Below are 27,368 nucleotides of genomic sequence, written 5' to 3' on the forward strand. Positions count from 1 at the left end.
GAGAATACATCGAAAACATGGAGTAACATCATATCCTTATTCAAACTAAAGGCAGACCTGACCCTGCCGCAGGAGTTGAGAGTCTTCCTGCATGCAGAAAAATGCAAGGCTGTGCCTACCATCTCAGTGGCTAATTTATGCATGCGCCTGTAATGGGGTGCAAACCTACTGGTGTGCCTGCACTCATTCAACCACTCCCCATATCCACCCACAAATGACACTTCCTGTCAATCACTTTTCCCTGGGTCTGAGTATACACTGCACTCACTTTTGTGGATGCAATGAGTGGTTCATGAACGCGCATTGTGACCCAGATGCATGCACAGACTGCAAACATCAGCCATTTGTGTGCATCTGCATCTGTGCATTTCTTGCTGAATCAGGCCCAGAGTTCTCAAAAATCAGCATTTGAAGCAGATACTAATGCCCCTTATACACCAGGTCTATAACCCGGTTTATTGCAGTGTTAACCCAGGTAGCTCCTTGTTGTAAAAGGGGACAGGGTTGGATTCCCGGGTTTAGTGACCCTGCAATCCAACCCAGTTAACTTGAAGGGTTTAACACGGGAATGACACGTGAAACTCTGAAGTGTAAACGGCATGATCCAGGTCACGATGACCAGGAGCGCGCCGCATGCTGGACGATTGGCCGGCTTCAGTGGTGCTTGGAGATTATGTTCTATCCAAGCATCCACTTCCACGCCGGAAGAGCAGGGTCACTGCAGGCCTTGCTCCAGTGTGAATGGTGCCAACTCTGGAATATCCTGGGTCAGCGCCGGCTACATTACAAGTCTGATCCGGTTTGGAATCCTGTTCCAACCTCTGGGTCAGACCCAGAATTTAGGTATAAAAGTGGTAAATACTGCATGGCTAGAGAAATTGGGCAACCAGGTGTCCGCATACAAGCATGACCTAATTCAGTTTAAAAAATTAAAAATGGCACAAGTCACTGCAGATTATGAACAGAATAAAGTGCACAACTGAATTCAAGGAGGCCGCAATGATAACCCATGTCCTATGAGGTGGGGGGCTTGGAGACCTCGGGACAATCAAGATTTGTCACCCTACAATGTTTCCACCAGTGACTCTAACAACAATTATGGCAAGAGCAATCATAGTGGTACCCCTTTAGGGGAAACATTGGGAACTCTATGCCAGATCACGGAGGAAATAAACTAGAAGGGGTCACCAGTGGATGCATTCACAATAGAGTAGGGTGGCTGCCATTACCAAGGAGGAAATAGTATTTACTTTATCTTCTCGTTCACTATCGGACCCAGAGGTTCTGATTTAAGTCATGGACTTTCTTTTGTTCCTATGGCCAGATTTGACCAACAACTTAAATTACATGAACATTTTCATGGTACAAAAGATCCTCCTCCACCCATCAATAAACTAGCTTCTGATATACCTGTTCAGTTGCACAAATTACAGGGTAAATTGCAGTTTAATCATGTCTCTAATAATGCTGCAATCAAAAAATTATTTTGTATGGTTGTTGGTGATGTCTATAGTAATGTATCTGATGAGAATAATATATCCAACTCCCACAGGAACTTGTCTGCAGGTGAGTGGAAAGTTCTAAAAGATCTAGTATCATATTCTAAGATAGTTATACACCCTGCAGACAAGTGGGGTGCTGGGGTTGTACAGGATGTATCGAAGTATAAGTCTGAGATACAAAGGCAACTTTCAGACCAGTGGTTTATAGATTGTTGGATATTTACCGTGCTATGGGCTTTAAGCAAGAACTTACAGAGAGGTTAACCCAGGCTGCTGATGAGGGCATTATCTCTGAAGAGTTGAGTTTGGCTTTGGTTTCAGTGTACCCAATAATACCATTGTTATGTAACCTTCCCAAGAAACACAAGAGACTGGAGAATCCCCTGAGTAGGCCTACTATCTCTGCCCAGGGGTCATTGCTCCAGGATGTTTCAGTGTATCTTGATGCTATACTACAACTGTGTGTTAAGGAACATCCCATATTTCTATTGGACACATCTTTTTGAATAAAATCTATAATCTTGGTTGTGTCCCTCGAGATAGTATACTCTGTAGCATTGACATCAACAGTCTATTTACAATTATCCTGAATAATGATGGACTGAGAGCCATACGCAAGTTGATCTCTGAGAGCATGGTATATAATGGTCCAGATATAAGTTAGGTACATGACTTACTTTTTTATGATAGGAAGCTATACTTGCAGCTCATTGGTGGTGCGATGGGGTCCAATGTGGCCCCATCATATACTAACGCATTCATGTTTATGGCTCAGGAGGACATTTTCTTTAATGATGTCTATGTTTCTGACAGGATTTTTTTCTATTGTGAAAATGTAATGTGATCTGGCACTGGGTTTTAATATAATATTAAATGACCACATGTGTACAGTATAATACCAAATAATTGCTTGTATCAAGGTGTTTTACAATTTAATTAATATGCTCCCAGGAATAAATTAGAACTACTTAGAAAATATTTTTAGCAAGAGCTAAAAAGCAAAAAAGAAATTCCTTTTTGAGGAGCACTCATTTGTAAGAAAAATAACAAATTTTTTAGTTTTTTTGAGAAATTTGATGCATATTAAAACATACCTTTTATTGGTGTTACTTTTAAAATATAGGGTGTATGGGCTCGTAAATGTAGTGAGTCCACCCAACAAAATCAAAAGGTCATTTTTATCACTGGAAATGTATTCTCTAATTCCACATCAGCGAAATATACTTAAAAATCACTTATATGCAAATATGTATATATAGTATGCATTAGCACTTGGTAGCAATGGAGAGAAATTCATTCTAATAAACTCATATGACTAAAAGTCAAAATGTCTCAAAGGTACTAAATAATTACATATAATTAGAATGAGCAAAATACTAAAAAAGTTTCTGTAGTACTGCTGCACATTGATGGAATATCAACCTAAATCATTCAGTGTTGTAAGCTGGGTACACACTTTCTCAATTGCAGGCTGATCGGGTAAAACTGTCCCGATGAGCCGTGCAGTCTGTCCCCAGTGTGACCTCCTGTCAACCGCGTACACACTGTGTAGACATAGCACAGTGTGTATGGGCTTCTATGGGATCGGGAGGTTGACCCAATAAATATTAAACCATACACAAGATGCGACCTCCCGATCCTGACCATTGCAGGAGCATTAAAAGCCCTTTATCGGCTAACGCTCCTGCATTGGGACAGAGTACACACCTATACAATCCAATGTCCATTCTCCTGATATTGGATGAACAGCCAGATGATTGTATAGGTGTGTAGCCAGCTTTACTGTAATCCAGCCCAATTCAGACCTATAGCACATAGCCTTTAGCTCCTGTTATGTACGTCCAATGTATTTCTTATTGGAAAGACTTACTGCATTTAGTCACAATTCTCAACTGCAATAACTGAGGACCATATCATTTAAACACATAGAAAACCTGTCATTTAAACAGATAATGGCAGTGTTTATTATGAGCGGTTGATTAGTAAGTAAGTGAGTGAGTTAACCGTAATCTTATCTCTTTAGTTCATCTTAACATAATTTCCAGATGTAATAAATATCAACCATCTCATGAGATTTACGTGAACATTTGAGCATAACTGAGAGTGAGAACATAGATGGTGAATAGTACAGTACACAGGTGCGCTGACACCTTCTGCTTTCCAGCCTCTTCCAAGAGAGGATGCTGGATGAAAGAGGGGCCAGATGCAGTGCTGATGGAAACAACAGTAAAGTGCAAGGGATTACAGTAAGAGACTGACTGATTGAGGTTGAGTATTCCTTCAATGTGCAGCAGTATTACAGAACCTTTTTTAGTATTTTGCGCATTCTAATTATATGTAATTATTTAGTACCTGTGAGACATTTTAACTTTTAGTCATATGAGTTTATTTGAATATTTTGTTTTAATAAACATATTCTCAAAAACACAAAAAAAAGTTTGTTATTTTTCTTACAAATGAGTGCTCCCCAAAAAGTTATTTCTTTTTTGCATTTTAGCTCTAGCTAAAAATATTTTGTAAGAATTTTTTTTGTATGTTAGATACATAGACAACATTTTTGTTCTATGAACCGGCACAAAGGAGCAATTGGTTGACTTTATAGAGAGACATAATGCATCAGGTAGTCCAGTAAAGTCTACCTATTGTGCAGACTCTGAATGTGTCAACAATTTGGATGTGCAGATTAGGGTATGTGATGGTTTATTAAATAGAGATTTAGATATTTTGATGACAGACAGAAATACCATTCTCCACTGCAATAGCTTTCACCCAAAGCCACTTAAATTTGGCTTACCCTATTCTCAATTTATCAAGGCACGCATGATTTGCAGTGACGAACCGACAGCTAGGGCCCATATGGAGGCCATGAAGTCTACATTTTTGGCAAGGGGATTATTGTCGAACTAAATTGGAAGTAGCCATGAAGAGAGTGCTAGCTATCCCACTTGATAAACTGTTATCATCTGATGACACAGATTTAGCTAAAAATTATGTGATGATGCCCATAGTGGTGTAATTAATAAATCACCAAAAAAACACTGGACTATTGTGACATTGGATCAGGAGTTAAAATTACAAAACATCAGGATCATGCGCTGCTACACTAGAGGCTGTAATGTTAGCGACTGGCTGGTAAAGACAGACATTACAGGTCGAGATGATAATATAACTAGTATTTAAATTGTCTTAATTGCTGATATTTAACTGCAAGTAACATTTTCTGCCACCCATACAGTGGGAATAGATATACAATTAGACACAGGGTAACTTTCACCACTAGATTCATTGTTTATCTTATTACAGTACCTGTTCCTGTGGCCTTGCTTATATGGTGAAAACTGATAGGACACTTAGAGAATGAATGGCCATTCGTGATGCCATTTTATCTGGTGGCAGTGATCAGCCGGTGACAAGCCATTTCTTACATAAGATGCATAATGTGGCTGCAATGAGGTATATTATTATCAATCATATACCTAAATTGATGTGGGATGGTGATATATCTTTGAAACTGTTACTTTGCAAGGCATAGTGGATTTACTGCATAGGGACTATGGCACCCATGGGCTTCAATGAGTGTTTAGGGTTACACTGTTTTTTGTAACCACCCTGATTATTGTGCTGATTTGTGTGTGGTGTCTTTATTTATGTTTATATTTCTAATTTTTCATTTTTTGTAAATTTAGAACTATCAGACAGAATCAGTGAGATCTGTCTGTGCTTCTGTGTTTAAAATAAATGTAAACCTCTGTAAAAAAAATGCGTACCCCCCCAAAAGAGCAACCAGCCCGGGCTTTGGAGACCCAGTATTGGTTGTGCTAAATACAGGGGACAAATGATGTAGGGGTCCCCCAATATGGGGCACAACCAGCACCGGGCTGTTCAGAACCAGTCCTGGTTGCCAAAATGCAAGAGACAAGTAACATAGGGATCCCCTGTATTAAGCGCAACCAGCACTGGGCTCTGAGCCAGTCCTGGTTCTGGAAATACAGGAGAAAAAATGTGTAGGGTTCCTCTGTATTATCCAGAACCAGCACTGGATTTTTTCTAGTGGGGTGGTAATGCCACACCCAGGGGGGCCCTCTTACTGGGTCCCTCAGCCGAAGCATCACCCCTGACTGCTAGTCAGCCAAGGCCAGGGATCCTTGGGGAGTTGTGTACCCTCCCTATAAAGGGGTCTCCCTTTCCAGGGCACGCCAGACCCTGGGTGGTGGGTGCTGGGATGATTGTGTAGTGTGGTGCACTTGTTGATAGTAAAAATAATGTCTTTTGCTGTGGAACTGGAGGACTCAGGAAGCCTACCCTGCATGCTGGTACTTGGAGAACCACAAGTACCAGCATGTGGGGCATTATGGGCTTGCTGGTACCTGTAGTTCCACTGCAAAAGAAATATAAAAAAACAGGACACGCACACTGTTGACATTAACATTTTATTAACACATACAGTACGTGCACACACGTGCGCACACATACTGTATGCACAAACACAAGCACACAAACTATTTCAAATACTCACCTACAGTATGTATCCCTGTAGCCTATCTATCCTCTTCTCAAGTAGAATCCATAGGGTACCTGTAATAAAAAAAATCCGTACTCGCCTCCTTTTATGCATGGATCACGTCCTATTCATCCCATAGTAGGCAATTCAGGGTCTTGGCAAAACAAAAAAAATGAACTTCACGAGCCACAAACTTATTACTGTCCTCTAAGGACAGTGCTACCTGAATGATGGCTCCGCAGCAGGATTTCACTACAAAAGTCCCGGTTGTGGAGAGCTCATTGGCTGTGAGAGGCAAGCCTTCTGCCTCTCAGCCAAAGAACAGTTCTTACCATTGACTTCAATGGTGAGAAGTGCAAAACCCTTGAAATTGAAAGATGGCTGCCGCGTACCAATCATAGATCGCAACGTTATCATCCCGTCTCCTCGGCTGGCTTATATAAGCCAGTGCGAGGCAATGGCATGGCAGTTTGACTGCGGGGAGGCAGCAGAGAGGAGCTGTCAAAGAAAGAAGACACTGGGGAAGTCCTGGATGGGAGGCACCCTCCAGGTGAAGATGCCATGGAAGTCCTGGGAGAAGCGGCAGCCATGTAAAAGAGCTTAAAGGCTGCCATCCCCAGGTGAAGGTGCAGGAAAATAAAATTTTTAAAAAATCAGTGTTCTTCTTTATTTTAATATTTCTTTTATAGGGGTACTATAGGTAACAGCGGGCCCTTAATCTCCCCGCTTACTGGTACCTGTGGTTCTCCAAGTACCAGCATGTTGGGGAGGCTTGCTGGGACCTGTAGTGCTCCTGCAAAATACAATATTTTAACTTTCATATACACCACACTACACTATCAACTCGGCACCCACCGGTCAGGTTGTGTGAAATTTCAGATCATGTCTAAGAAGCCTTAATGGGACATGTGAATCCGTAAGGTTTTTTGTCTATGGAATATATACATATATATATATATTTATATATATATATATTTACCATCGGTCCGGCACTCCCAACGATGGCTTTCAACTATGGTCACTGCCCTCACAAGTATCCATACAAGCAGCCCAAGGTGTCGCACTCAAGACCTTTTTTAAAAAAACTCCAACACTGGTAGCTTCAAGAAACAACATTTCAGTATATTCCAACTGTCATCAGGTTACAAATGATTTCGAACAAATACATACTTTATATCTACTCACCCCATGTGTAAAACACCGGCTCTCCGGGATGGGACTGCCCACTCTCCTGTAGTCACCACATCATGATGTCACCGCGCTGTACATCAAGTCGTGGGCCATCATGTCAGTGAAATGCCATCACCATGGTTACACAAACAAATCTCTATCCCACAAACACCCTGCAAGCATATAGAGAGACATAGCATAATATTCAATGTTTGCATTATGAAGATTATTATTATCTCCTCTATGTATATTGTTAACTAGTGTGCCATAACCAGCATCACTTAGCACTACACAAAATTCAATAAAAAACTAATTTGGAGATTAGATCATATTTTTCAGACTTTTTAGACACCTATTTTACCTAATTAACTCTTAAAGATCTCTCAAAGGCATCTCACAAGAAAGAACCATAGGGAATACTCTCATTAAAGCCCTTTGGATGTATAACATCCAATTGGGCTATCCATCTAGCTTCACTCTGAAGTAATTGTAATGAACTATTGCCTCCCCTTATTGAAGGTACTATGCGGTCAATCATTCTATATCGGAGACTGTTTAATGGATGTTTCATTTGTGAGAAATGATGAGCAACTGGTTATTCGCTCACATCTGTTGTAATGGCGTTCCTAATGGCAGAGCGATGTGCCGACATATGCTTTTTAAACTTACGCTTCATTTTTCCTATATAGGATAACCCACATGGGCATAGGATCTGGTACACCACAGAATTAGAATTACAATCCAATAAGTGGCATATTTTGATCCTTCTGCCCGTGTGTGGTTGAGGAAAGGAATCCCCGGGAATGAGAAACTGGCATGTAACGCATGAGCATCTAATACAAACCATTTTGCCCTGCTGGAAAAAAAGGCTTTTGAGTTTTAATTTTTTCTTGCAACATCTGTTTTAACTAGATAATCACGCAAATTTCTACCATGTGAGTAACTTGGCATGAGATTTGTTCCTGTTAGATTTAATTTATCATCAGAAGCTACAATAGGCCAATGTTTTTTACTAGTTCTATTAACCTCAGGAGACATCACATTATATTTATTGACCCAAGGGAACTTGGTGTCAATCTTCGAGTCCTGGGACTTTTTATGTAATAATGATATTCTATCTAATTCCAATACTTTTCGTTTAGCTTCCAATAATGAGTATAAATATCCTCTATTGGTAAACTTATGTATGACTTCTTATATCTGTTTTATGGCCAGAAACAACATTTCAGTATATTCCAACTGTCATCAGGTTACAAATGATTTCGAACAAATCATTTGTAACCTGATGACAGTTGGAATAATCTTTTGCTGTAGATTCCCCATATATGGACCATATGAGAGTAAGGCAATGCTCTAATTAAGCTTTTTGGATGACAGCTATGTGCTTGTAACAAATTATTATGGTCAGTAGTTTGGAAAAGACAGTAATAACAATAATGACCTTCATCAATAGTTACTTTTACATCCAAGAAGTTAATCTCTTGCTGACTCAAGCAATAGGTGAATTTGATAGGACCCTCTTTCTGATTATGTGTCTCAATCACCATCGTAAGTGATTTCTCATCACCATTCCATATAAGAAATAGATCATCTATAAAACGTACAAAAATTATAAGATGTTCAGCAATCATAGAATCACTAAAAACATTTCTTCCTCTATTGCAAACATAAATATATTCTCATACACTGGTTCTGCACTAGAACCCATGTCGCATCCCTTGGACTGCAAGAAAAAATGTTTGTCATAGTGGAAAAAAATATTGGTCAATATTATTTCAAAAAGAGAAACTATAACATCTATAGTGGTTATGTCATATAGGCCACTCTTTATTATTTTTTTACTGCAGCAAGACCCTGATCATGGGGACTATAGGTGTATAGGTTTACAACATCTATACTCGCTAGCCTGCAATCCTTTGGTATAGATTCTATTTCCCTTAATTTGTTCAAGAATGTAGTAATGTCCAAAAGAAAACTCTTTTCTTTTTGAATTAAAGGCTGTAATAATGAGCCTAAAAATACCGCCGTTGGTAAAAGTAAAGAGCCATGGGTCGAACCTATAGGGTGGCCAGGTGGTGAGTTATATTAGATGCTCATGCGTTACATGCCAGTTTCTCATTCCCGGGGACACCTTTCCTCATCCACACACAGTCAGAAAGATCAAAATCTTGGATTGTAATTCTAATTTTGTGTTGTACCAGATCCTATGCCCATGATGGTTATTCTATATTGGAAAAACGGAGCGTAAGTTTAAAGAGCATATGTCGGCACATCACTCTGCCATAAGGAACAGCATTACAACAGGTGTGAGCGAATAACCGGTTGCATGTCATTTTTCACAAATGAAACATCCATTAAACAGTCTCCGATATAGAATGATTGACCGCATAGTGCCTTCAATAAGGGGAGGCAATTGTTCATTACAATTACTTCAGAGTGAAGCTAGATGGATAGCCCAATTGATGTTATACATCCAAAGGGCCTTAATAAGAGTATTCCCTACGGTTGTTTCTTGTGAGATGCCTTTGGGAGATCTTTAAGAGTTAAAAGGTAAAAAAGGTGTCTAAAAATATGACAAACAATATGATCTAATCTCCAAATTTGTTTTTTATTGAATTTTGTGTAGTGCTATGTGATGCTGGTTATGGCACTCTAGTTAACACTACAGTTAGAGGAGATTATAATAATCTTCATAGTGCAAACATTGAATATTGTGCAATGTCTCTCTATATGCTTGCAGGGTGTTAGTAGGATAGAGATTTGTTGGGTATCCATGGTGATGGCATTTCACTGACATGATGGCACGCGACTTGATGCACAGTGTGGTCATGTCATGATGTGGCGACTACGTGTGGGTGGGCAGTCCCGTCCCAGAGAGCCTGTGTTTTAAACATTGGGTAAGTATATATAAAAGTATGTATTTGTTCAATATCATTTGTAACCCGATGACAGTTGGAATATACTGAAATGCTTTTGCTTGAAGCTACCAGTGTTGAAGTTATTTTAAAAAAGGTCTTGAGTGCCGCACCTTGGGCTGCTTGTATGGGTGCTTGTGAGGGCAGTGACCGTAGTTGAACGCCATTGTTGGGAGTGCCATACCGGTGGTAGATATATATGTGGAACACTCATACTGGGATGTGTGCTCCTGTCAAGGCACCCATTGTAAAGCAAGAAAAATACTGACTTTCACAGTGTTAAATCAGCCGGTTTTTACCTGTTTTTTTATCTGCTCCTTGAGAGGGATTATTTATTAGCACCAGCAAAATTACATCTTTTTGCACAAAGAAGCAGAGCACTTTAGAATTGTATTATGGATTCGAATTTGGAAACATAATATTAGACATTTCTGTTATAAGTGAAGATCTGCTCTTGTCTTGTTACAAAAGTTGCTTTAAAACAAGCTTAGTATATAAGGGTCTATAATATTATATATTCAACAAGAGATGGAGGATATACAGGATCAATTGAGCCACTTGCAGTTTCCCATTGGTGATACTCTAACATATTCAGTCAGAAGCTGAAGCGATTCTTTATAAAAAAGGCCTTAATGATGAAGCAGAATCCATATCAGCAGATACAATCTATAAAGACCTATTAAGCTTAAAAAAGAAAAAAGTTGATTTCCATTAACATGGATTATCATTAAGTGATTATTACAAATCCCAAAAATCCCTAGAGGATTTAGAATAAAGAATTGCCCAACAATCGGTCGGTATGACTCTCTTTTTTTGTAGACGTTGGATAGCAAAACTAAATAAATGCTCCTTCGATCTGTTATTACTGGTTATCGAACAATCCACAAAGGACTTAGAAAACATCAGAGGCAAAATCACTTCATTTGAAACAACGCATATGCCAATCCTATCCAATGATAAGGAGACTGATTGGATGGATAAATTAATGCAGCATTTATCCCAATACAAGAAAGACCTCATTAGGTTTAAGAAAGAGAAATTAATGAAAGTGGACCTGGACTACAAGAGGCATACAGTATATATGTGGCTCTCAGGCAATTGCCCACAAGATGATAAGTGGCCATTCTTTAGGAGAAATAGGAAACAATTCTCTCACTTTGATACAGATTCCTCTATAGAAACTGGTAGCTCTAATAATGAGTCTGAAAAATTAGATCAAGCAGCCAGTCATTTCGGATCAAAGAGGAGGCACACGAGAAGAGACAAATAAAAGAGGCAAATAAAACAAAAGGAAGGGGCAGAGCAGGGAGGCCACCTCTGGCATGAAAGACCTGATTATCAACCTATCATCCCATGAACACTCAAAAAGTGAAACCAACCTGTTGAGATAAAGGGTTATCGTTTATACCATAGGTTCCTTTTGATGAGTTTCAGTGGAATATTGAAAAGCACTCACTACATCGTAAACTGAAACTCAAAGAATACTTTTGAAGAGAACTACAGTCTGAATGCAATCAGCAACAAATCCCTAAACAGCTTAAACAATTTTACACAAGATCGAACTTTGGGCCTGATTCAGAGCCAGACGCTATTTGCGGACGGTCGTTCTGAAAAAGGGGCCGGATATTTAAATGAAGCTTTCACTCTTTGCGGTCTGTTGATGCCTCTATGTCTGAACAAGCGAACGAAACATGTGCTCGCTATTTTGAAAAACACGCCCCCTGGCCGCTCGCATCATACGTCATCTCCGCTATTTATTAGATTAATCGAGTACATCGAACGGCGTATGAACTGCTCGCTATTGTTGTGGTAGCATTTTCTTACCGCAATCATGCGAGCAGTTCAGACTAAAAGACAACCAACTGACGTGGTCGATGACACTGCTTTGTTAATTATGCACACCCTTAAAACGCCCGTTTTGACCTTTTGGCACGCCTGCATTCGGATCTCCACTTCCCGTTTTCAAGCACCTTCCCCTGTTACCACCCACAAATGCCTCATCCTGTCACTAAAATTAGCAGGCATTCGCTATTTTGCGAGCACACGATTTCCGACCGCACTGACTGGTTGGCGCATGCACATTACAACCCATACGCATTGCTCAGATGTGTGAACATCGCTCGGAACGAACGAGCAGCCGCTTATGAGCGGCTCTGAATCAGGCCCTTTGACCCTTTGTCCAATAATCCAAGTATCAAAACGTACATGCATATTGTGGATCAAGAAATACAAGAATCATTAAAACTGACATCTCCACATCATCCAAACTTGACAAAATTAGAACATCAAGCATTAGAAACATTATAAAAAAATGACTTAATTGTTATTCGACCAGCAGAGAAAGGTGGGGCCATAGTCCTACAGGACATTGGGGATAATAAACGATCAGTTGCCAACTTTCAGAACCATTAGTCTAAACCAAACTTCAAATTGATCCTTCTCCAACATGTAGAAGACATTTAAAGGAAAATCTACAAAGGGCAGTGGATATGGGCTTCATCACAGAAAAATTGATGGACATTTTGATTCCAGACTTCCCTTTGGTTCCTTTATTTTATACCATCCCAAAAGTGCACAAAAGTCTGGACTCGCCACCTGGCCTCCCTGTAGTTTCGGCCCGTGGCTCTTTACTTCAACCAACGGCGGTATTTTTAGACTCACTATTACAGCCTTTAATTAAAAAAGAAAAGAGTTTTCTTTTGGACACTACTACATTCTTGAACAAATTGAGGGAAATAGAATCTATACCAAAGGATTGCTGGCTAGTGAGTATAGATGTAAACCTATACACCTCTATTTCTCATGATCAGGGTCTTGCTGCAGTAAAAAAAAATATTTTAAAGAGAGGCCTATATGACATAGCCACTATAGCTGTTATAGTTTCTCTTTTTGAAATAATATTGACCAATATTTTTTTCCTTTATGACAGCTTTTCTTGCAGTCCAAGGGATGCGCCATGGGTTCTAGCACAGCACCAGTGTATGAGAATATATTTATGTTTGCAATAGAGGAAGAAATGTTTTTTAGTGATTCTATAATTGCTGAATGTCTTATAATTTTTGTACATTTTATAGACGATCTATTTCTTATATGGAATGGTGATGAGAAATCACTTATGATGGTGATTGAGACACATAATCAGAAAGAGAGTCCTAACAAATCACCTATTGCTTGAGTCAGCAAGAGATTAACTTCTTGGATGTAAAAGTAACTATTGATGAAGGCAATATTGTTACTACTGTCTTTTCCAAACCTACTGACCGTAATAATTTGTTACAAGCACATAGCTGTCATCCAAAAAGCTTAATTAGAGCATTGCCTTACTCTCATATGGTCCATATATGGGGAATCTACAGCAAAAGAGATACAGCCATAAAACAGATAGAAGAAGCCATACATAAGTTTACCAATAGAGGATATTTATTATCCTCATTATTGGAAGCTAAACGAAAAGTATTGGAATTAGATAGAATATCATTATTACATAAAAAGTCCCAGGACTCGAAGATTGACACCAAGTTCCCTTGGGTCACTAAATATAATGTGATGTCTCCTGAGGTTAATAGAACTAGTAAAAAACATTGGCCTATTGTAGCTTCTGATGATAAATTAAATCTAACAGGAACAAATCTTATGCCAAGTTACTCAAAAGCCTTTTTTCCAGCAGGGCAAAATAGTTTGTATTAGATGCTCATGCATTACATGCCAGTTTCTTATTCCCGGGGATTCCTTTCCTCATCCACACACGGGCAGAAAGATTAAAATACGCCACTTATTGGATTGTAATTCTAATTTTGTGGTGTACCAGATCCTATGCCCATGATGATTATTCTATATCAGAAAAACGAAGCGTAAGTTTAAAGAGCGTATGTCGGCACATCGCTCTGCCATTAGGAACGCCATTACAACAGATGTGAGCGAACAACCAGTTGCTCATCATTTCTCACAAATGAAACATCCATTAAACAGTCTCTGAAATTGAATGATTGACCGCATAGTGCCTTCAATAAGGGGAGGCAATTGTTCATTACAATTACTTCAGAGTGAAGCTAGATGGATAGCCCAATTGGATGTTATACATCCAAAGGGCCTTAATGAGAGTATTCCCTATGGTTGTTTCTTGTGAGATGCCTTTGAGAGATCTTTAAGAGTTAATTAGGTAAAAAAGGTGTCTAAAAATATGAAAAAAAATATGATCTAATCTCCAAATTTGTTTTTTATAAAATTTTGTGTAGTGCTAGGTGATGCTGGTTATGGCACTCTAGTTAACAGTATACTTAGAGGAGATAATAATAATCTTCATAATGCAAACATTGAATATTGTGCAATGTCTCTCTCTATGCTTGCAGGGTGTTAGTGGGATAGAGATTTGTTTGTTAGCCATGGTGATGGCATTTCACTGACATGACAGCCCGCGACTTGACGTACAGCGCGGTGATGTCATGATGTGGCAACTACGGGAGGGTGGGCAGTCCCATCCCGGAGAGCCGGTGTTTTACACATGGGGTGAGTAGATATAAAAGTATGTATTTGTTCGAAATCATTTGTAATCTGATGACAGTTGGAATATACTGAAATGTTGTTCCTTGAAGCTACCAGTGTTGTACTTATTTTAAAAAAGATCTTGAGTGCCGCACCTTGGGCTGCTAATATATATATATATATATATATATATATATATATAGTGGAGCTAAGTGGACATAGTCATCGATTGCATCACCGTAGGATTCATCCTTTTCATCGTTGCGGTCAAGAAGGTCATTTTCTTCCCCAATATTAGTTCATCCCCTCTAGAATCTAGTCTTGCATGCCCATTTCTGAAAGCTTATCTATGGTGTTCCTATGGTGTTTGTGGTTCATTTTGATAAGACAAATTTCTGTAAATTTTTGGGTAGTCACCTCATATACCAATCACTCACAATGTTCCCTGCTATGCTAAACACTACTTCATAGTACACACTGAGTGGGCAACTAAAGTAGTCCTTAGCTAGTATGTACAAGCTGCTCCAAATATCCTGCTCCAAATATCCTTCTTTCCCTCCCAAAATTCCAAATTTGTTTATGTGATGCTACAGATATGTTCAACTATATCCTAGCCACTGGTGTGGAAAATTGCACCACAAATAGTGTAAGACATGCGCCCTCGAGCAGATCTGTGCACTGCATATGCCTCCATATAAATGCATGATGCAATCGCAGTGCATGCCATAGCATTTCTTAGCATATGCAGGTGCAGAATATCAGATAGCATGATGCGTGTGCATGTTTTTGGTGCAATCAGCCACAATGTAACTGTGCACATCTGTAATTTGTGTATTGGCATAACAGTATTCCTCCATCATTCCACAAATTTACAATGCATTATAATAAGATGAGGTAAAGATGTCACTTTCAAAATTGGGCATTCTCTCTAAAGAACTATTTTTTTTTTACTTGGCATTATTATTACAACTAATACTACTAATAGCCACGTTAGTACAAGCTGAAGCATAAGATGTGGCACTTGACATTTGGTCCATCAACTTCCTCACAAGGATCTCTACATGTCTTAAGATCTCGCTCATTTTGAAAAAAGACATGAAATAAGACTTAAACCTAGGATCAAGTATGGTTGACAAAATGAAGTCATCATTTTGCAGGATCTTGCACAACCTTGGGTCATTGTAAAAGGGAATTAATTAATTAATTAATTGAATAGGCCAACATGCTTTGCAGACTCACTTTGTCATATCCTCCTGCTTTTCTAAATGCTAAACAAGTAGTTTAATTAGGGGTATGACTTGATTTAGGCTGACCAATGTAAGTACTCAGTTTGTCATGCTTTCAAATGCCTTTAGTAGCTTGCATATAATTGGAAGTATTATGCAGTGGACTGCAGTAGTGTAACATGTCCCCCTCTCCCTTCAGTATATCATGGTTAGATGTGTAGTTTATGATGACTTGCTGCTATTCCTCAAGTTGCTTCAGCATTTAAAATGTGGAATTCCACTTTGTAAATACCTCTTCCTTTAATTGATGGTACGATATATCATTTTTCTTTTGCCTATGGTGCAATGTTTGCAATCTGATGATGAAAATACCCTGGCATGTTCCCAGGCCACGGAGAGCATCTCCTACACAGACTTTTTTTTTTGCGCAAATTTTGAAGCACCAATTTTTTTTTAAATCAGATTCATTTAATTTATTTTTTAAAACAAAAAATAAAAATAGGGGATACAGAACATGAAAAAGGGAAAAAAGGGGGGAGTAATACACAAATACTTATTGAGCAACTTCAAAAATACACATACCAGAGTTCCTTATAATCAAGGTAAAAACAATCAGAAGCATTATTGTATGTTTGTCAGTATATTAACATAAAATTCCGAGACAATAATCTAAGATTCTTGCCTTAATTGAGTAGGAAAATTGAGGGCTGAGTAGCAAGATTCTCAGCTACCTTTAGGAGTATTAGTGTCTCCCTCTTTAGTGATTTACAATTGCCATGTTGTCCATTTCCTTGAGGAAGAAATGGAAGAGAGAGAATGGGAGACAGCAAAAGTCTCCAAGAAGCACCAGGTTTTATTTGTAGACAAACATGGAATGTGTTTAAATTTGCCCATTTGTATTGATTTTATAATGTTGGCCCATTATTAGATGTGAGAATCCATCAGAATGCTTTAAGAGAGAAATGGAATTGAGATGGGTTTGGTGCACATGACCTTCACTTATTTGGCTGAAACCTGTTGTGCTTATGGCAGATATTGGATGCAGATCACTTGCCAACAGGATGATCATGGCATTGGTGACCTCCTGAACAAAGGATGATGGGTATCATACTGCACTTGCTTCCTCTTTCAAAAAATATACCCCCAACAGCAGTTGCCCTAGTACCCAAATATTCTTCTTGGGAATTATACATTACATTACTGGAGTCAAATTGCATTTAATTCAATGATACAGGACTACATTACTTAATACTGTTCCAGAGGAGGCCAATGATGAGGGAGTTGGCAGTGAAGATTGCATGAGGAATTCAGCCATGTTGCTAGTAGTTGTTCCTGGACTGCTTATTACACGTGATTTCACTTGTTAGGATGGACTACTTGCATGATCTGTTAGTAGTGGAGTGCCCTACTATGCAGTCTCCAACAAAATGGCTCCTCTAGGGAAGCTTTGTTCCTTTACTAAAACAACCACCAGTACTGTATCTGCACATGTGCAGAGTCTGGTTAAGTTAATTTACTGATCATTGCCTACAGAATTAACCACTTACCAACACAAATACAATGCAAATGATGTTCTGGGAGGTGCCTAGATGGTTAATATTCCTACACCAACTTACTTATTTGTCATAGAGGCTACAGATATCTTAACAAACATTGTCTGGGCTGAGGTAGAAATAGCCCCACACCAAAGAGGTGGATTTTTAGGTCTTTTGGCTATGCATAACAACAATGCATTTTATATGGGCATGAAGTGGGACCACTTGTGGCTGTCTTATTTGAAGAAATGTATCATTATTATCATCAGCATCTTTTTCAAATAGAACACATTCATAATCATCATTTTCCTTATTGTCAGATATAGAATTATCACCATCATCTTGTTGCAGATTAATATCATCAACATTTACATCCTCTGTTTCTAATTCACATCATTTTTGAGATGTTTTAGAAATTGTGGAAATATGCTGCTCAGAGCTTATCACATATATCACATTCATTGTGTTTTTTGGCCTCAGTGTTCTTATCATGGGGTGTCTGTTTTGGAGGTGACACCTGTCACACTACAAGTACTACACTTAGTGGGACAAGCTATTGCTCGGGAAGTTGCAGGAGATGCATGACTGTGTTGGCCCCTTACTAATGACCTGGCCTTGTCTCTAGTAGCATATCAAGTAAAAAGTTCCTATGGTCTGAGCCTTTTTTGCCACTATTGGTGGCGTATGGAATGTTAGTTTTTTTCCTTCTTTTGGTTAAATCACTACATTTATCACCAACTACATTTTCACTGCCAGTCACATCACCATGAGTTGATGTATTATTTGACATTGAGCAAGATTTATGTGATTTTGAATAGCCTCGCTTAAACCTTCTTCGTCCCACAACTTTTCCACTAGTAGACATTGAATTACTACTATAGTCTTCATTCTAGCACCCAGCACCCGTAACAACTCTTGCAGTTCCTCTTTCCTGCCTGGGGTGCCACTCCCTGCTCTGGTGTTCTAGCACACTCTGGTCTGTATTGTATATCAGAAGTTTGTTACATCAACTAAGTGTGCTAGAAGCACCAAAGCAGAGAGCGACGCCCTAGACAGGAAAGAGGAACTGCTAACACCTTGTAGAAGATAATAGCTTATAATTTGGTTGCTATGGGCAACAAATCATATTCTAAAAACCCACACTTTAGTAAATATACCCCCATGACTTCACACGGGTCCCCTCCTCTCTAGAAATGCCCCTGCTCCAAAGCTTGATATATCTCTCTCATAAAGTGTGAAGGGTGGCTCCTTAAAAAGTACAAGATGTAGTTGTGGAGAACCAGGGACATCTGGTATAATAGTGGAGAAAATAAATACCTACTCTGCGTGTTCATGGATCAGGCCCTCATTCAGAGGCGCACGCAAGAAGCAAGCGCTCGTTCTGAATGAGGGCGGCCGCTTCTATTTTTAAGTGCGGCCTCCTGGTTGCTAGCTAAGCTGTGGGTTACCACCCACAGCTTAACGACCGACCAGGGTGATGGTTGCGATGGTCAAGACCATTGCGACCATTGGGGCTTGCGACGAGACCCTAAGGTTGGGTCTCGGCAGCCGCAAGCCCCAGGGAACTTCCTGCTCTGATCGAGCAGGAAGCTCCCCACTGACATCACTGCTGATATCAGTGCGGCTGCCCACATAACGACAGGCATTCCTTAAGGAACGCCTCTGTTTGTGAAACCACCCCCCACTCTGCCTACAAAATGGGCCGAGCTGTCGATCAACATCGACAGCCGGCCCTTTTGTAGTGAGCTCAGGAGCAAGAGAGTTTCTCTCTCGCTCCGGGGCTTGTGCACGCGCAGTGCAGCCACTGTGCATGCGCAGGGCCTAACCATCGACATGGCTGCGAGTGCTCAGCGCTTGCGACCGGGTCTGAATGAGGTCCTTAGTCTCTGCAAATTTTCTTCATCTTCCTTTATCTTTTATATTGATCAGGGCAATCAATTAATTTATTTCAATGATGGCAGCAGGTTTCCAGTTCAGAAATGGAAAGGTACAGTACACTTTGGTTGCCCCTCCTTGTTATGCCAAGCTGAGTCCCACTAAAAAAATTTAAAATAAATGATGGAAACTCTGACGTTAAAAGTAAAAGTTGCAGATAATTTATGATCCTCTAACAGAGTTGTCACCTAAGAAGCCTACGTTAGTGGAACAATAATCTCTGAACATTTGAGCAGGGTGGTCATCCTGCAGACTACAGACATGGCAGTTGCTTCAGAGGGGATGTATTTTACTTACCGGCATCCGGAGTGCCGGCCATCAGAAACCCAACACTGGAAGCCCGACCCAGGAATAAAGATAGGTGCCAATCTTTAGTCAGATGGTAAAATCCCAACAGCCACCATGCAGAATGAGGCTAAGTGGGAAATGTTTGGAGTTAGCAGCAGGGGGCGTTAGGTTTAGGCACCCCAGGGGACATGGGGTTAGGCAACCCCCAGGGAGGGTTAGGGTTAGGCTGTTAGGCTAGGGGAAGGGGGGTTAGAATTAGGCCCTACTGGGTTAGGATTAGGTTAGGATTAGGCAACCCCCGGGAGGGTTAGGTTTAGGGTGTGGGAAAAGGGGGTTAGGGTTAGGTACCACCGGGGGGGAAGTTTGGGTTAGGCTGAAAGGGAGGATTAGGGGGGGGGGAGTGGAGGGTTAGAGTACTTACCAGCCCCAGTTGAGGTGTAGAGTGTTCGGGCTTCCGGTGTCAGTATTTAATCCGGCAGCTATTTAGCCGACGACATTTCAAACCGATTCCGCCTCGGAGACCTCAGACAGGGCAGTCGTTTTGTCTTGAGGCCCAGATTTTAATGCAGTGGATTTGTCCACAAGCTCAGAGAAAATGAATGAACTCTACTTGTCTGGATAACCTACAAGATGGTTGAATGTAGGGAAATAACTGGTAGGTTTGGGGCATCAATTACAATATTAATTTTAAGCCTGTTCATTTCTAACTATGATTTGGATGGATTTATTATTTTTTTTAAATCAATTATTGTCCTTCCTCAGCTCTGTTGCTGACAAGGTTATCACAAGCATGGTCTCAGCAATCCACGTGATCGCAGATAATAGTTCATTGGGTAAGTGCAATAGACTTATTTACACTTTATAGCGTCTCTTATCCTTTTTCTTACATGTCTGACATACAGTAAGATAAGAACTTCTTATATTTATATTAGTTCTCTGATAATTCCATCTTTATTCAGAATGTAATATTTGGAGTGGTGGATGTTTTTGGCTAGGATATATTGTATAGGACAAGGGGGGATTTATCAAACCTTCTAAAGAACACATGTGAAGTTATTGCTCTTAGCAACCAATCAGCTTCTAGCTATCATTTATCTAGTACACGCTATAGTAATGATAGCTATAAGCTGATTGGTTGCTATGGTCAATGCCTCCGCTTGTCTTCTTTAGAAGATTGATATATCTTCCCTTGGAGTTTTTATAATATAATCGCCTGTCATGAACCAAGGTCTTAGCTCCCCATACAGATTGAAACAGCTCGGAGACATTTCCTTGTATTTGCCTGATGCACCTGTGCCAATGGCTATTCACCACTCCTTATTTTATCAAGCCCCTGGATTTAACCCATTGCCTGAACAACATTTCCCTTCCCAGGATAGTTCTAGGCTTCAGGTCTTACTCCCTGTGTCCATGGGTGCTGAGAGGGGGGGAGCGGGTACAGTTTACCCGGGCCCAGGCTTGCTAGAGGGGCCAGGCGGAGACCGGGTCCGGTGTCGCCCTCCCCCCCTCCCTCACAGCAGGTCAGCAGACAGCTTGTGCTGGACTGCAGCATGAGACTGCTCACAGCTGCTGCAGCAGCTGAAGTAGTCTGATATGGCTGTGGGGGGGAGCGATCACATTGATCGTTCCCCCCCAGCTTAGCGCCGGGCTGGGGGGTTGCAGCGCTGCAAAAGTGTTTTTTTTTTGTCAAGGGGGTGTGGCCAAGCCTCCCAAGGTTAGGCCACTCCCCCTTCCTTTACCTGGGCCCAGCCGGGCTCTCTACGGCCCTGCCTGTGCCCTATTGTCTTGTCCCCAGTAACTTATATTTGTTACCTTGTGGGCTACTAGCTGTTTACCTTCCTCAGCTATCCAGTGCTGCTCTCTGTGAGCTCTTACCTGCATTCTATCCACTGCTATCATCATAATCTGCCAGCATTGCAGCCTCCATGATGCTTACAGACTTGCCCTCCTGATGATCTGTTACTGAGCCGGCGTGTGCATCTGCATCTCATCCTATCTGCTACTGTGTATCACCGCTTGTACCGTGTCCATGGATCCTGCTTTATGTCAGTGCCACTGGTTGCTACCATTGGGATGGTGCAGGCAAGTTACCTGTACTTTGTTTACTCTGTGCTCTGTGGTGCACTTCAGGTTATATATCTATACTATTGTGTTGACCTTGTATTGGTTTCCCTGTGCTGTGTGCTATGGGCTGGTTCAGAGAAGGGTGCTGGTTCCAGGAATAGGGTTCAGTGTGCAGTATATGGTCTGTACACTGAGGTGTCAAGTAACCTGTATTACCTATCCTGACTCTCAGTGCTTGAGTTCCTCACTGGGTACCAGTTCCAGGTCTTGTGTCAGAGTGCTGAGTTCCAATCAACCAGTATTATATTGTTTTGAGTCCTGGAGGTTACCCTGTCCCTGGAGTTTGTCCCTGGTCTTGCTGGCCTTTGCAGATCACTAGGCAAAGGGTCACCTAGAGAATCTGAACTGATCACTCTGTTTCCAGTTCTGTATCCATGCATATCACCAGTCCCTGGTTCCTACATAGTCACTAGTGTGCCTATACTCCTATGTAGACTAATGAGTGAGAGTATCATCAAGTCTCCACATTTCCTATGCACTTCAGTCCTACCCAAGTCTCCTGGGCCAGATCTATGGAATTCTAAAACTGTGACATCACCAATTTGCATTTATGACTTAGTGTAGACTAGACTTGACAGTATATCAGATATACAGTATGTTCTCCCACATTGCTTGCACATTTGTATATTCACCATTATACATTATTTTTTGTGATACCCAAACCCTTACGCTTAGTTTGCTAGTCATCAATATCCACTTATACCAGTCTATACAGTATGCTATAAATGCCTGAATGGCTACTCACTCAATGCGTGTGTGAGAATCGATCAAACCTTTATCTCCAAATATGAGCATGAGCTCTTTTAAAAATCCACAGAATGTCATGAGGCCTAACAATCCCAGCTGCAACTTGTTACAACTTGTGACACCACCCTACTCATTGGTACAACCCTAGAGCAAAGTGAAACAGGCCAGTTATGGACTGTGATTAATGCAAGCATAATTTAATTTAATTTAACGGAGTCAATGGCTGTCCAGAGTTTTGCTCCTTGTCTTGCAGCAAATGAGGCAGCTTGTCTTTGTGTCAATCTCTATCAGACTTCTCACAAGCCACCAGGGCACAAAAATTCACAAACAGCTCTTACATCCAAAAAAGGAGGGTCACTTGGCACAGAAAATCTTTGGTGTGCACAAAAGAAGTTGTTGAGGTAGTGAACCACCCTCAAATTGCCTATACAAGCCAGCACACAACAGTGCAAGAAAGAACTAAAAGAACTGTAAAGAGACAGAACACCCCATAGGCAAATATTTTCTATGAAGTAACCCTCCCCCAAGTGGAGAATAATTCCCAATGCAGAGGCAGTAATCAGAAGACTGATTCCACATGTAACATTGCTAAAAGGGCTCTGGGACCAAATAACTTGGACATTTGTAGGGCAGCTTCAAACAACTGGTAACACAGCACAATTCAGCAAGGATGGAATCATTCCCCAAAGCACCAGGCAGAAAGTAAAGATATTAATTAAGTGAAAACTTGCCCAGATCCAACAGATGAAAGTACAAGATTATCTAGGTGCCTGACAGTCCTGCCATCCTACTGAATACCCCTTCCAATCATCTCTAAGTTCAAACAAGATGACATGATTGTAGAATGTAATTTATGGTGGGATCTAGATGGCATGTCCCCAATCACTGGGAGCCTATAACCTTCTGCAAAGCCATGAACAAAAAAGGCACCCATATATTGATCTGGATTCCATGCAAGCCACTTCAAGATTGTACCCAGATAGACAGTTGATGAAGCCTTATTTATGACCAGAGGAAGCATAAATGTCTGACCTCCTGGCTCCTCCCACCAGACTTGGCACAATTTTCTCACCTAAACCAGAGACTCACAAACCTGAAAGGAAGCTTTACCTTAGCTGCAGAGTTCAAAAAAACACACTCACGGACTATGGCTTTAATATCTCTTTGCATTTAATCGTAAATTTTTCCCATGGGAAATGAATAAAACCTTCGAAAGAGTGGTGAAATGGATACATGGAGAAGTTACCATTCTTTGGATGGTTTGATACATCTCTCATATGGGAAGATGTGACTATAATGCATATGACTGCATCGCCAATTTTTCCATATGTTTGGCAAAACATGCCCTGTGGAAACAGAGAATATACGCTCTGCAGAAAGACATACTGTACATTCAGCTTGGCGTTAGACCCATAAAGGTCCACTATTACACATAGACTGTATTTAAACAGTAGCTTTAATAAATACATACCGTATACAGAAGATAACAGAACAAAGGAAGTTGCCCCATGTGGTTGTCCATTCATATGCTAGGTACACACTTTTGCCATCAGTCTTTTGATGCAATGGTTTGACCGACTTAACTGCCAATCAGAGGCCCCCACCAAAGAGCCGCAGTTGCATATGCAGGAAATTTGTGCGGCCGATGTAAAATCCTGTCCTGCCTATTGTTTTCCCATCTATAGTTGTAATCATTAGCATTTGGACTTGCATCCACCCCATGCTGGGTGCAAAAGATCCATCTGCAACAGGCATCCCACCTCCATTTGCACACTATAATTGAACATGAAACTTGACCATTTCACAGATAGTGTGGTCTGTCAAAGGATGGATCAATCCATTTGAACCAGCAAATTCTGTCCCAATGCTTAAGTCTGATTTGGTGCATGCGCAGTCGACAATTTCTTACATTGGCGGTGTATGCTTTAATGCTTTAATCCAACAAGATCTCACTGTACTGCTACTTGAATCCAACTCAGAGTCAGCCCGAAATCCTCTTGTGATTGTATTTACACAATTGTTTTTGGGACTATCTTGTGATTGTACCTGCACAATTGTTTTTGGAACTCTTGTGATTGTATTTGCACAATTGTTTTTGGGACTCTCTTGTGATTGTACCTGCACAATTGTTTTTGGAACTCTTGTGTTTGCACCTGCATAATTGTGTTGGGGACTCACTTGTGATTGTACCTGTACAATTATTTTTGGGACTCTGGGCCTGATTCAGACCTGGTTGCGAGCACTATGCGCTCGCAAGTGGGTCGATGGTGGCCCAGTGCACATGCGCGCAACGGAGCCGGCTCCGTCGTGCGCATGTGCGAGACCCAGATAGCGACGGGCAAACCGTTGCTCCGGGTCTCATACCAAAGGGGGCGTTCTGTCGATGTTGAGTGACAGCACGCCCCCTTTGGTGGGCAGGCCGGGGGCATGGCTGCCCAGACGTAGGCGTTCCCATGGGAACACCTACCATCTGGGACCGGCCCCACTGACATCACAAGTGATGTCAGTGGGAGTGCTTTCGGCTCTGGTAGAGCCGAAAGCACTCTAGGGCTTGCGGCAACAAGACCCTACCACAAGGGTCTCGTCGCAAGCCCGATGGTCGTGATGGTCTTGACCATCGCGACCATCTTCCTGGCCGCTCGCTATAGCTGTGGGTGGCCGGGAGGCCGCTCTGAAAAACAAGAAGGACGGCCCTGATTCAGAGCGAGCGCTCTGTCAGAGCGTCCAGCTCTGAATCAGGCCCTCTCTTCTGATTGTACCTGTTTTGGGACTCTCTTGTGATTGTACCTGCACAATTGTTTTGGAAACTCTCTTGTTATTGTATGAGGAATAATAGATTTTGGGACTCTCTTGTGATTGTACCTACATGATTGTCTTGGGGACTCTCTTGTGTTTGAACCTGCTCAATTGTTTTTGGCACTCCCTTGTAATTGTACCTGCACAATTGTTTTTGGGACTCTCTTGTGTTTGTACATGTACAATTGTTTTTGGGACACTCTTCTGATTGTGCATGCACGTGCACTATTGTTTTAGGACTTTCTTGTGATTGTACAGTCACAAATGTTTTTGGGACTTTCTTGCGATTGTACCTGCACAATTATTTTGGGGACTCTCTTGTGATTGTACCTACACGATTGTCTTGGGGACTCTCTTGTGTTTGTACCTGCTCAATTGTTTTTGGCACTCTCTTGTAATTGTACCTGCACAATTGTTTTTGGGACTCTCTTGTGATTGTACATGTGCAATTGCTTTAGGGACTCTCTTCTGATTGTGCATGCACGTGCACTATTGTTTTAGGACTTTCTTGTGATTGTACAGTCTCAAATGTTTTTGGGACTTTCTTGTGATTGTTCCTGCACAATTATTTCGGGGACTCTCTTGTGTTTTTACATGCACAATTGTTTTTGAGACTCTTTTCTGATTATACATGCATGTGCACTATTTTTTAAATCTTTCTTCTGATTGTACGGGCACAATTGTTTCTGGGACTCGCTTCTGATTGTACATGCACTTGCACATTTGTTTTAGGACTTTCTTCTGATTGTACAGGAATAAATGTTTTTGCGACTCTCTTGTGATTGTACCTGCACAATTGTTTTTGGGACTCTCTTCTGTTTGTACTTGCACAATTGTTTTTGGGTCTCCATTGTAATTATACATGCACAATTGTTTTTGGGACTCTATTCTGATTGTACATGCAGTTGCTCAATTATTTTAGGACTTTCTTGTGATTGTATGGGCACAATTGTTTTTGGGACTCTCTTGTAATTGTACCTGCACAATTGTCTTGGGGACTCTCTTGTGATTGTACCTGCACAATTGTTTTGGGGACTCTCTTGTGATTGTACTGGCACAAATGTTTTTTGGGAGCAGATTCTTTGCAGAAATTATGGAATTTCTGAATGGGGGACCAATCAGTGAAGTAGTCTGGGAGTATTTATATAACACAACCTTTTATGCAATCTTTATATATGTGAGATTGTGGTGTAACTGTATCACCCTCTAAACTGAATTGTATATTTATATCCCTCACTCAGCCCACTCTCTTTCAGGACTCATCTCCAATCTCTCGGCCTGCAGACCTGACCAGGAACCTACACAACCTTCTGGCTTTTATTATGATGACAAATGGACTTCCCTTACTTGTTCAGCGCGGCATTTTCCTCAGCCATCCGATGCTCTTGCCTGTCTCAAGGGGAAAGACATCCACATGATTGGAGACTCCACTCTGCGCCAGTGGTTTGAGTATTTGGAGAGTTTCATCCCCAGTAAGATTTTCACTTTGTTTTTCTGCATATATTCATTGGCCATACATGCCATACACTATTATATGGGGAGATCTCTATTTATCTGTGCTTTTGCAGGTAGAAAGTGGAAATGGATTCAAACTTGAGTATCTTTCATGAAGTTTCTTGTTCTTTCCAAGTATAACAAGCAGTTTAATTAGCATTAAGTCATTTATTAATTCATGTAATGAACTTATAACAGTTACTACTAAATTATATCCTAAAGAAGTTTATACAAAATATGTTATTGAATAAGCTATTTTCTTTAAAATGTCCATATTATTAGGCAAGCAATTGGCTGTGAGAATGATGCATGTGTATTATCCCTGTATAGCTGGCCACACACATAAATCTTTCCAACCAGCCAACTACAGTAGTTTTCTGGTTGGAACAAAAATCTGGTAATGTATGAGGGCAAATGTTGTAAAACAGATAAAAACTTGTTTAGACAAGTTGTTAAATCAACCGGATTTAATCAACTTGTTTGAATGATTGTTTTTGCCTTTTTTTCCAGTGTTTGTGAGCAAATGGCCATTTGTCATCTGCTCCCATTTAGTTCTTTACCAGATGTTTGTTCCAGCCAGTCAACCAGTTGGCTGGTTAGAATCTGGCTATACACCAGACCAATGTTCCTCCAACCATCCAACTGATCAACTG

General features: G+C 40.7%; 1 protein-coding gene across 2 annotated transcripts in view; it reads left to right on the forward strand.

The window, feature by feature from the left end:
* The window catches only part of LOC148507439 (NXPE family member 3-like), a 188,502-nt gene that overhangs the window by 128,112 nt on the left and 33,022 nt on the right, over nt 1-27,368 (forward strand). For both annotated transcript variants that reach the window (XM_088446148.1, XM_088446150.1), the window contains exons 4-5: nt 20,317-20,387; nt 26,478-26,693. In XM_088446148.1, the coding sequence (XP_088302274.1) occupies nt 20,317-20,387; nt 26,478-26,693 (287 nt within the window). The remainder of the gene's footprint in view (nt 1-20,316; nt 20,388-26,477; nt 26,694-27,368) is intronic.

This window comes from Taudactylus pleione, unplaced genomic scaffold (assembly GCF_031769625.1).
Source record: "Taudactylus pleione unplaced genomic scaffold, aTauple2 ptg000393l, whole genome shotgun sequence".
Taxonomy (NCBI): Eukaryota; Metazoa; Chordata; class Amphibia; order Anura; family Myobatrachidae; genus Taudactylus; species Taudactylus pleione.